The following is a 12,090-nucleotide window of genomic DNA, read 5'->3' as shown; positions in this document are numbered from 1 at the left end:
TGATTGCATGTGACACAAGCAATCAGATAAAGGAACCGGAAGGAGGGCAATGACAGCTGCAGATCACCCCCCTCCTCCTGCGTCCATCTCTCTCCAGAACCCGCGGGTCTGAGGATCCAGCCTCAAGTGCTTCATCTCGTGGATTCATCCAAAGCCTGCGTAAGGCTCTTAGTTGGCTGAGGGTGTCACTGATCCCAGCTCATCTCTCAATCGTTAGTAGAAAAAAAAAAGCACTACTGAGACCCCGGTGACCTAAATCACCTCTCTGCAGCCGTGTAAGATTGAGCTGAACGGATAGACGACATGCCCCGGGACATAGCTGGATTTGGCTTTTTTTTTATTTATTGCTTTTGGCAATCTTCTCTTAATTTATCTTGGTAACTTAACTCTTCTTTTATCTCTTTCTTCCCTCCAACTCCTTTTTTCTTCTGCAGTGGGCCATTGTCTGTATTATGGCTCTGCTTATAAGCCAGAAAGTGTTGCCCTCTCTTTTTTTTTCCTCAACTCCCCCCACCCCTCCCAGGTTAATGAGCCACAGGACTCTCCCTCTCTTTCTGCCCAGCTTTTTCCCACTCCCTCTTCCTGCCTGCATCTCTTTTCATTTCACGCTGCATTTTATCCTTTGTTCCCAAGGTGCAGTTAGTGTTGTTTTAGATTCTGGGGCACAAAAGAGATAACTCAGAATGGCCATTGAGACGCACACCGATTTATTCGGTTTGACCTGGGCCGATGAAGCTGCGATGTCGATCGGTTATGTGGTGTTGTAAATTAGTAATTTACCAAACTGATCAAGCATTTCATTATGAAAGCAAAGCATTGACTCAAAGCAATGTTGGGATCTTGTTGGGATGCATTCCAACAAGAGAGCTAAAAGTATGCATCTGTCAGGCTTTGCAAAGCAGCATGAACACCTATGATGGACAGATGACAACAGATTCCTCGTCTCTGTGCTGTTTTTATGGTCTTTAAATGGGATTGGAAATGGCATTTCCAGTCTTGTAACTGGAAGCCTGGCAAGGCACAGTTTGGAGAACAGTTGATCAAACCTTCCCAATAAAAAATATTTCTTACCTGGCAGGTTGCTGAAATTAAATTAATGAACCCTACCTACTCAGTAGCACTAGAAAAAGGTAAATGACAATAAAGTGGTGGAATGTATCACATTTTGTTCACCTTAACTACTTATGTTTAGTTCAAAGCAGGTACATTCCTTCTATGTTAGCATAAAACACAGTTAGTCCCAGTTTCACAGATAGTGGGATGTGTGTCAAGCAGCTGACTACAGTGTGGCTGTTTCAGCAGATAGCCTGACTAATCAACCAACTTGCTGAGCTCAGCAGAGTGGACGTCTAATACTCAAACTATTCAGAAATTTAGGTGATGTCTATTCTATGTTTACTCTCTGGTCTGCAGATCAAAATATCAATAGACAAACATTACAGATTTAAATTATTTTAACTGTCATATCATTTTTGCAAAAATGTTGTCTTTTTATCCTACTGTGAGAATTTATGTGTCATAATTAGTACACAAACATATCTGACATATTCATAAAAGGTCAGCTTCTTGGCTACTGGGAGTTTTTGAAATATCCACTCTTTGTTAAATAGTTACAGTGATTCCTCTTCTGTGGTTGTTCAGTTTTCCTCTAAATATTTTCTTGTTCATTGTTTTATCTTAAGTAGGTGTGTTTTTTATCGTGCACCTTTGCGCTTGCTTTTGTGGCTCCATAGAGGGGTCAGTAGCGCGTGGCCATGGTTTGCTCAGTGGGTGGTTTAAAACAGCCAGCCTTTTTGCCTACCAAATAGCTTATGATGGAAAGACTCATTTACATGGCAGGAAACAGATCAACATGGACATGCACCTCGCCATGCAGAGAGTAGAGACTGAGAAGTGTACATATTGTGTGTATGTGTGTTTGTGCGAGACAAAAGCAAACCTGCAGTCTCTTTTTAGAGTTGGCCTGGCGGCAAACAGTTGCATGCAAGTATGTGTCAGGGTGTTTATGAAGACATGTGTGTGCACAGGGGCTGCAACGTGTGAAGCGATTGCAGGGATCTTCATGTGAAGAGAAGAGGGGAGATGGGCTAAGCTCCTTATATTTACAGCCAGGCACAAAAGTCTGATGCCACCACCGGAGTATGTGTGTTTTCAGGATGTGTGAGAGCAGGGCGCATGCCTGCGGGCCCACTGTACACGTCAGCTGGTTTCCTCCTCAGCTTGGTGACAGAGAGTCTGCTGTGGTCACTTCTTTACTTATTAATAGGTTTATGACACACGATTTAACATGCAGGTAATCTCTTATTATTTAGATATTACGGTAGAAGTAATGGTAATTATATTAAGTGTGTGTGCTGTTTCTTTATCATTTAGAAATGTAAGGAGCAAATTCTGTTTCTGGAAGCTCTTAAAGAGCTTTTTATTTAAATTATTGTCTTTGGCTTGGAGTCCTTCAAACACTAATGAAATACTAAAAGAATAATTAGTATATGGAAATGTTTAATACCCTGCATTACACCAAAAGTACCGTAGTTCAAAAAATCAAATAGAGACCCCACAAACTTTTATTGATATATTTTTTAATCTATTTTTACAAAAAATAGATAAAAGAATATGGGCATGACTTGGTGTACAAAGCCACCTCGTATCATTGACTTTGCTGTCATTAAGTAACTTTTCTAGCTAATTTGTCAGCATGATTAGCTTGTCAAAAGACCCATTCAACCCCAAACTTTAACTTACTCTCCGCTGTCTCAGGATGTTGCTTCAATATTTCCACATAATGTCCTCTCTTCATGATCTTTTGTAAAGTACACCAGTTCCTCCAGCATCAAAACGCTCCCACAACATGTTACTCTTGGGGTTTCAAACTTCCCCTGTTTTATTTCAAATATTTTGCTTGGCCTTATGGCCAAACACTTTAATGAACACAAGATATTTCTCAAAAACTAAGATTGTTGTCAAACTGAATGAAAGTATCTGTTTATCAAAACAGAAGTACAACAAATGGATTTTTAAACAAAAAAGTAGGAAATTTTGTTTTTTATACTATAAATGAACATCAAAACAGTCCCAGATTTCTCAGGATTTGACCTCCTTCACTTTGATTAGAAAAAGCTATATTTTTCATGGACTATTTTATTTTTTAACATTCTATTGCATTTCCTACTACAATGACTATTACAACAAGCTCTTAACTTGTTTCGGTTATGATGTGTTTGACAGGTAAAGCGTCGCTGAGATGACAAGAACAAGTGTGCCATAACACTCAATACAAATATTAAAACAAAACAAGAATAAACAAACAAAAAAAAAATCAGTGGCAGGAAACAGAGTAGATTATTCCTGGCTTTTCTATTTCCCTGAGTTTGCTTAAGTAATCACCTCCTTTAAAAACAAAGTAGTGTAATGCACTGCGGCTTTGCATATGTGGTCGATCCCAAACGGCTGGTTCAGACAACACAGGGAAGGGTGGTTTGATAGACCAATGAAAGGATGTGCAAACTTAACTAAGTGCTTTAAGCAGTTAAAGCACTTAGGGTTGTTGATATACAGAGGAAAAACCTCAGAAAAGACTTGCCTGGGAGGCATCGTAATTCAGAGCTAAATTCATTTGTATGTGAAGTCTGTCTGTCTGTCTGTCTGTCTGTCTGTCTATCTAGACTGATTGAAAGTACCTTAAATGTTGCGTTTTCATAGCTGTAAGTGATTAAACCATCATAATTAATTTAAATAAAGACTTAAACATCTAAGTATGATTAATTAAGCTAACCTATTTGTATATTGATCCACTCTGTTTGGATTTTCAAAAATCTTCAGTAAGTTCAAGCTTGTTAACCTTTCTTTAAAAAAGGAATTGAAATTGTTTTTTGCTGTATTTTTTTTGGACCCTGGAAACAGCATGGTTCAAATATGCAATTACAATCCAGGTTTAATGTTCATGCTTATGAATGCAAGCTTCCACTGGTATGTTAAGAATGGTCTTCATTTGTTCTGTCTTCTCCAGGCATCCAGGCAGAATGTCAGTGAGGGGCTTGGACCCCGTCTGTCCCACCTCAATAAAACGGGAGCCCTCCAGCCCCAGCCCCAGCTCCCAGGGCGATGTCAGCCCAGCTCAGCCCAGTCCAGGTAGCTCCTCATCGGATACAAACTCCAGTTATGGTCCCCTCACCAAGGGCCTCAATCACAACAATGGGCTGGACTCGAGCCTCTGTGGTCACACAGCTAGCTTGGCCAATAATGGTGGAACCACCAGGTTGGGTGTTTAAATCGATTTCAGCTTATCTCACATGTTGTGCCACGAGCACCAACTGAACGCATTTCTCCTCACCTCTCTACTTTCATTCAGGAGGTTTGGGGACGACGAGGGCCAAGTGAAGTGTGAGTTCATGCTGGGCACTGTGGCAAAGCGGGTGTGTCTGGTGTGCGGTGACGTAGCCTCTGGCTATCATTATGGTGTGGCTTCATGTGAGGCTTGCAAGGCCTTTTTCAAGAGGACCATCCAGGGTAAGTGTCAAAAAATCTCCTACATATTCATGAAAAGAAAGATGCTCAGTTTTATAGTTTATTGTGCATGACTGGTAATTCTTTCTTGCATCATATAAACCTGTTTTACGAGCAGCATGGCACAGATGGAGTTATACCCCAAGCTTTTGTTATGGTGAAAACAAGCCCTGATCAGTTAATTCATAGCTTCCGCCTCCCACTTTTCCAAACTGCAGAAAGGCTTTAAATAAAGATCTGTTTGCAAACAGCTGATATGTGGTTAAACTTGCAGGACATTGTGTGTATAGTCAACATGTTGGGGGTTCATGGCTTTGAAGCAGCAGATAGCTGAGCTGCCTAGTGCTAAATGTGTTTGCTTTGACTTCTCCTCAGAGCTGAGAACTGGAAGCGCACAGTGTGGGTGTTTTAAAGGGATTGTCCTGCTCCCTGTCGGCTCTGGGCCCAGGTCGAGGACCTGGTGTGCCTTGTCTCGTTAAGAGCTCTGGAAGTTGGCTGCCGCAGAAAAGTTCAAAGGGTAGACTTGAGCGGCTTTCAAATCGGACAGGGAGATCTGATGTCTGGCTCATCAGAAACTTCCTGTTTCTAATGGAGGCTGGCAGTTGAGATGACCTGTACTGGCTCAATGCCATCCGGCTTAGCCGACAACTTTGGCTAGTTGATAAAATTTCAATTTTTTAATGAGAATATACTAAGCTTTTTCAAATACTCCCAATAAATCCCAGTTTTAGTCCAAGTATGAAAGTTCCCCACAAAAGAAAATGGAGTTTAGATGCCAAGACAACAAACTCAACAGGAAAAAAAAAAAAAGCTTTTTTATTTTTTCCTGTAGACGGTTGTTTGGCCATACAAAACGCTGGTAGGCCAGTTTAGGTAACTGTTTCCATATCTTTTAGGTAACTGTTTCCACATCATTGACAACCACTTTTTTCTTCCCTGTCCCTCTCTTTCCCTCTCCAGGTAACATCGAATACAGCTGCCCAGCTTCCAACGAATGTGAAATCACCAAGAGAAGGAGAAAATCCTGCCAAGCCTGTCGATTTGTGAAGTGTCTGGCAGTGGGCATGTTGAGAGAAGGTCAGCTGTGCATTAAAGTAACTTACTGTTAGCTTCACTGTGATAGATCTGATGGGAAATCTGGCAGGAGCTTCAGTCTCATCCTTATCGACTTCTGACATGGAGAGAGAAGGCCACTGGTTATTATGATGGCCTGTGCTGTAGCTGACTTATCTCCATTGATGGTGAACTTAAAGCACCCTTGTGTTGCAATATATGATATATGTGTGTGTAGGTCAGTGTATGTGGAGTAAAAACAGAACTTAACGATGAGTAACAGGGCTCTTAACTGTTCAGCCATGTCCCTCTTTGCTGAGCAGGGCCTCCAAAATAGTTTCTGGACTTTTGCCAATTTGTGAAGGTGTCATGGCAACATTCCAGCACCAAGAGAGATATTTGGGAGGAAGCTTATTCACTATGTATTTAGTTGAAAAGGGGTAGATTTTTTTGCCAGAACAACAATTAAGTTTAGGCTAACAAACCAAAGATTATTGTACTAATCGTCAATCATGGTGGTAGCAGTATCATGCTACGGGTCAGTTTAGCTACAGATTGATCTGATGCTTTGCACCAAGTGAATGAAAAGATGCAAATTATTGAACCCCTTCTTCAATCAACAGATGCATGGTTCATCTGCATCTGTGGGGGTCTCAACAGAACAATAATTAGTTAGGGGTGCACAAAGCAGGCAAAAAAAAAAAAATCCTTCCTACAGTTCCAACCTGAATGCAATTGAAAATCTTTGTAGTGTGCCAGATTTATTCCAGAAACATTTTGATGGCTACAAGATTTTTTTTTAACCTGCTTTCTACTATGAAACTTTATCACGTCTGGATAAATATTTGAAGTGGGTCTGTGCACATGCCGCAGATAGTCTCCTTTAGTCTGCCTGTATGCCTGCTGCCTGGTGACATATTGTTGTCCAGATTTAGAAGTGACTCACAGAGGAAAACATTAGCAGCCTCCTACTGTACTGGCCACTTGTCTCCTGCTGTGTGAGGCTTAGGAGAGTTACCAGAGAGGAGATAAAACACCTGAGTGTGTAAATGTTGAGCAGTTTGATCTCAGGAAAAATCCTTAATTTGTTATAAAAGTAAAAGCCTGTCAGTTTATCCTAAGTGGCTTTATGTTACATTAATGTCTGCAAATCATGATGTGTATAAATAATAAATAAAGTAGATTATGTAGGAAAAAAGAAAATACCACATTAAAGTATCCTGCACTTTACTAGACTTGTTTCACAATGTTTTCAACATTTTCTACTTTTCTGTGCCCTTTTTTCCCATTTTTCAGTGACGCTAATGTCACCTTCGGGAAATGTTTGTGTAAGATATGGTCTAGTTTTTGTTTTTGTTTCAGTCCTAATATCTGAATTGAAATATTTCTTATAATAGCAGCTCTAGAACTTGATCGTCTTATTGATTTAGGCACAAATCATTTCAGTTGTAAAGCCTGACATGGATTGGCTTTTCTCAAAAGGAGCGTGGTAACTAGAGTACTTGACCAAAGTTATGACTCAAACTGGAGGTTATAAACTTTTTATATGGAGAAAGTTAAAGCTCAGTTTGTATCCATTTTTCCTCAGCTCTATTCTTCAATGAGAAACACAGTTTTAGTTTTACCTCCTAAAGACATGCTCACAATTTCTGATTGTCTTGAATTTTTGTGTATGTTTTGAAAGTGAGCAAAAATGGATAGAAATGATTGGTACAACCCCAACTCTTCTAGACCTGAAAGATGATTTATTATTTCCTATTTGGACCTTAATGTGCAGCAGCATCTTCTAGCTGCAGCTGCATATGCACAGTGAGTTATAGATGCAACCACTTATAGCATGTTTACACATTTCTGTGTACGTTTAAACACCTTACCATGATCTCAGATGCGCACACACACCTCTGTGTGTTTTCCTCAGTGCTATCTTTTTCTATATTAGCTGCTTTTAATAGGGTTGAGGCATCAACAGCATTCCTCCTCTTTCATCCCCCCTTTGCTTCGTCCCCCTGCCTCATAAATTCCTCCAGATGCCTTGTGGGATTCCTGGACCTCCATGAAACGCGAACTGCCCCTCGTAACTCCTATCGTAAGCGCCCTCGTAACGCGCTTCATCGTGTCTCGTAATGCCCCTCTTCCCCTGGAGAGGCCGCAGTAAACAGAGACAGAGGGAGCTGTGAAATTTAATGAGAGTCAGAGTCATATTAAAAGAGCAGCTAAAAGACATATAGACCCCAGGCAGGATTTGATTAAGCCCCGTTTAGGTAACTGTTTCCACAGAAGCTTTCTCTTTCCTAGGACAATAGGACCATGGCTGCAAAATAAAAACAATATATTCTTCCTCCTTTTCTAGTTGCATTAAAGTTGCACAGTTTGTACATTGAGATGGTTCAGACCCTGCACACCATTTCCATCAGTCAATAAGAAGCTATCTGCTGTATATCGGATGCCACTAAGTTATTTTGGTGTTTGTGGAGATTACCACAACACAGCGGCACACTCCGATGTATTTTTGTAGGGTGTTATGTGACAAAACAACACAAAGTACAACTGTAAAGTAAAAAAAAAAAAGATATTATTTTATAAGTGAATGCCATTTCATTGTGGTATTCACTGGGTGGTTATAGTTGTTGTATTTATGGAAGGAGAATCTTTGCTTCATCTGCCTTCCCACATTATGACGCAGTCTCCTCCATGTTAGCATTGTTGGTTCTCTGCCACATGTTGCATTTCGTATATTGGCAAAAAAGTTTGGGTGTTGTCTCACCTGACCAGAGCACCTTCTTCCACATGTGTGCTTTGTCCTGTCAGTTTCGAAGGATGGCTTTATCTGTGTAGGTTTGCAGTAATGAACAGTACTCTGTGAGAATGTGTCATTTTGGATTAATCTAACCCTTAGGTGACCTCTGAATTCAGTCATTTGTTCAGGATAGTTTTTAAGGGTTTGAGAGAAACGGAGAATGAATATAAATTCAGAATATCTTGGCTATTTTGGATATTTATTTGTAGCAGAAATTTGAAACTCTTGTATTCTTTTCTCTTCCCTTTAAATTGCAGTAACAGATACAACCTTGAGGAAGCAATGTGACGAAAAGTGCAAAGATTTAGGATGCAGTAATACTTTAAAGCTGTATATGTGTCACCACATCGGAGATGCGTGGGATTGTTTGTGGTGAGAACATGGAGGCAGCGGCAATGGAGGTGGAGAACAGGCTAAACTGGATGAGTGGATGCTGTGGGACTTTTTTTTCTTCTTCTTCTTATGTGGAAATGCTGTAAGAATGGCTGTGTGATGAATGTGGCTGTCCTTATCAAACGCTGATGGGCAGTCCAGAAGAACGATGAGGTAGTGTGTGTGTCTCTCTCTTGTTATCCAACAAAGCTATTCTTGGCCTTTTAGTTGTCAGCACATTCCTCTATGAAACATTATACTTAGTTTTGACATTATCTTCTGTCAGAACACAAACAAACACTTGAATAAAACTTAGTTCGCCTTTAAATCAAGCATTCAGCAAATATGAAACAAACAGTTTGGAAACTAATCTACACTAAATTGTCAGCTTATAATTCATTTATTTAAATTCAAATTATGGTAGTCAAGCTAATATTTGGCAATGAAGAGCTAATACTTGCCTTATTGCTGTTGCATGTTAGCCTTCAACACTTTAAGGCTATGCTTACACGAGACCTCTGTTTGCAAACTGCTGGTATTTTCAGATGTTTACTTGGAAAAAGTTTCACGTTTAGACAGTATTGCCAAGACACCTTAGATCCGCTGTAGTTCTCATGCCAGGGAGAAATATGACGCTGTGATTTTAGCATCTCATCAAAACATGCACAGCCTTTTGGCCCTTAACTTCCACCTCAATTAGAAAACAGTAAGCTGTTTCAGATAAATCAAGTGCTAATGCTCAATATATTTATCTTCAGAAGTGGCATTAAACTGAACACGTAAAGTGGCACACACAACACAATGCTATCCACTATTGTTTGTGTTGTTATCAGCTTCTTCTTGTGTAGAACAAACCCTGTTACCCTCCACCAATCAGTACAGTCTCCAGTCCTCAAACGCTAAATGATGTCAGATCATCAAAAGATTAATTAAATATGGGGGTAATGAACACAAGAAAAGAAGAAAAAGTAGAGAAAATCATTTTTTTGTAAAGTGGCTTAAGACAACATCTGTTGTGAATTGGCACTATACAAATACGCTAAATATTGTGACAATTTTTTTATACTTTAAGCAAAGAGCCTCATATCTAAGACATACATTTCTGCTGGTTAAGTTTTAAAATATGAAAGCATGGTTAAAGGAGCACTGCATTTAATTTAGTCACAACTAGTAAAGAAGTGGCAGACTTTCCTCTATAAACTTTTATCTTTCCAGTGTGTATCAGAAACAATATTGGGCACCCATAATACAAAATATATAAATAGAAACTTAAGTCTCTGTTTAAGTTCAGTGTTTGGTTGGCTCTGGGAAAAATGGCAGCACACTGTGCTTATTCAAGTTATTAAACTATTTACAAAACTTACTTCAATGACAACATGATTATGACTTCTTGGAATCACATCTGTGTCTTTTAATCCCTAAATTATTCTCAATTATTGGTTTCTGCATTGAGGTTTCCAGTTATATGATGCCAGTGAGGCAAGTGATGAAAAGCCATTATTTTCTATTTTGGTTTCACAACAGGCTGTAATGGATACAATATGTGTCACTAACTGCTTGTTTACATAAACAACAAGAAAACAATTAAAGTCAAGAACTCTTTGTGCTTATATTAAATAATTTCTGTCTCAAAAATGTTATTTTGAACACCAGTCCTCAGCATGTTTCATATTTAAAAACTTAAATTAGACATAAGTACATTCGAATTTATGGCTTCACTCAGATTTGAAAAGTAACTTATTGTTTAAAGCTAAGTGATCCATCTGATTTGACAAAAGCTTAAATGTAACAAGTGTCTGCAAGTAAAAGTCTTATCAAAAGTTTTAGATCTGTTTTATGGTCCCGTCTGTCTTTGGACAGTTGACTTGCAAATAGGTGATTTCACTCTTGTGACTTCTTGTCCTTCTCAGAGGAAAGCTGGTAGAGGAAACTTTTTTTATGGTTTCTAGTCAGTGTCCTTCTTTGCCAATTGGTACTCTTATTTTGCTCCTACATGCAATTCCTTTATTTCATCCTGTTTTTCAAGTTGCAGGTGGTTTTTGAGGAAATCCACAGTGGCTGAGCTGAGCAAAGTTTTCAAAAGTTTTCAGTATATAATAAATAAAAAAAAGAACAGTTTTAGCTAATTTTTTGTATTTGTAAGTACTGTAAGGATTGGGTTTTACCAACAGAAAGACACAAGTAATGCAGAAAAAAGTTTTCTAATATTTGGTCATTACATTGAAAACAACGTGTTTGTTTTTATTTTATTGATGTGGAAATCATTAAAATCAATTCATTCTCATTCCATAAACTTACAGATTTTTTTCATTCTAAAACCTAAGAATTGAAAGTAATGACTCTTTCATTTAACCATAAAACAAAACAGAACTGCTGTCAGTGTAAATGTTGCCGACCCCTTGGCAAGTGGAAGCGGAGAGGTTATGACTCCTGATAAAACGTATATACCTCTCAGAGACCTCCTGCAGGTAGATACCATTAATTGGTGAAACATAGCCCTATTTAAGTGGATTATAAATGTGGCAGTTCAGGAAACTTAAAGCTGTTATAAAGCAAGTGGGACACTTAAATAAAACTCTTAAAGATGAGAAGGGCAACTGAAGAAAAGGCTTCTGGAAATCCTGGGGGAAAACAATATTAGAATTAAAAAATATTTTAATATTGGGTATGTTTTTAAAAAGTGACCAAAATCTGAAAACAATTTGAAGAATCAGGCCTTGGAAACCAACAATACGTTAGTTTTGTTTCTGTGGCAGCAGTCATATTTACTAAACAGCATTCTCCCCTTTTATGCGCACCTCGAGTAAAGATGTCTTTAAAGCCTCTAAATAAATTAAGCTTTTATTGCAGCAACAAAAATGACCAACTTTTACTTTTATGACATTTGTTCAGTGAAAATCCCAGTTAAAAACATTATAAAAACACTTTGTTCCCAAATTTTATTTTACCCAACAATTTCAATCAAATAAATGTAACTGAAGCATTTTTTTATTTACACTTTACTTGTCTAAGTTAAGTAATATGAATTTTATTTATTTGTGTCCTGTTTCTCATTGACAAACAGGCATATTTATCTTATGTGTTCTTCAAAATGGCAAAGACAAGAAAACATGGCATTCTAGTCAGGCAGCTGCATTGAACTTCATGAGTCAGGAAATCTGAATATGTAGACATTTTTGCTGGGAAACATGTTTTAATTTAGATTTAATTCATAATGGGATCTTCAAACATAACAATGATTATACATTTTATTTCTCAGGACAACATATATTCTTTTTAAGCGTACTTTATTTGTCATAAGGGTTGTAAGGCACATAATTCATACCAACACTGTTATCCACAATTCTCTCTTGCATTTAATATCT

At 38.4% G+C, this 12,090-nt stretch overlaps 1 protein-coding gene across 3 annotated transcripts in view; it reads left to right on the top strand.

Moving 5' to 3' along the window:
* The window catches only part of LOC116733617 (estrogen-related receptor gamma-like), a 38,417-nt gene that overhangs the window by 12,738 nt on the left and 13,589 nt on the right, over positions 1 to 12,090 (top strand). For all 3 annotated transcript variants that reach the window (XM_032584392.1, XM_032584391.1, XM_032584390.1), the window contains exons 2-4: positions 4,007 to 4,255; positions 4,349 to 4,506; positions 5,464 to 5,580. In XM_032584392.1, coding sequence (XP_032440283.1) covers positions 4,020 to 4,255; positions 4,349 to 4,506; positions 5,464 to 5,580 — 511 coding nt within the window. In that variant the 5' untranslated portion in view covers positions 4,007 to 4,019. The remainder of the gene's footprint in view (positions 1 to 4,006; positions 4,256 to 4,348; positions 4,507 to 5,463; positions 5,581 to 12,090) is intronic.

This window comes from Xiphophorus hellerii, chromosome 15 (genome assembly GCF_003331165.1).
Source record: "Xiphophorus hellerii strain 12219 chromosome 15, Xiphophorus_hellerii-4.1, whole genome shotgun sequence".
In the NCBI taxonomy this organism is placed as follows: Eukaryota; Metazoa; Chordata; class Actinopteri; order Cyprinodontiformes; family Poeciliidae; genus Xiphophorus; species Xiphophorus hellerii.
This window is presented reverse-complemented; position numbering and strand designations above follow the sequence as displayed.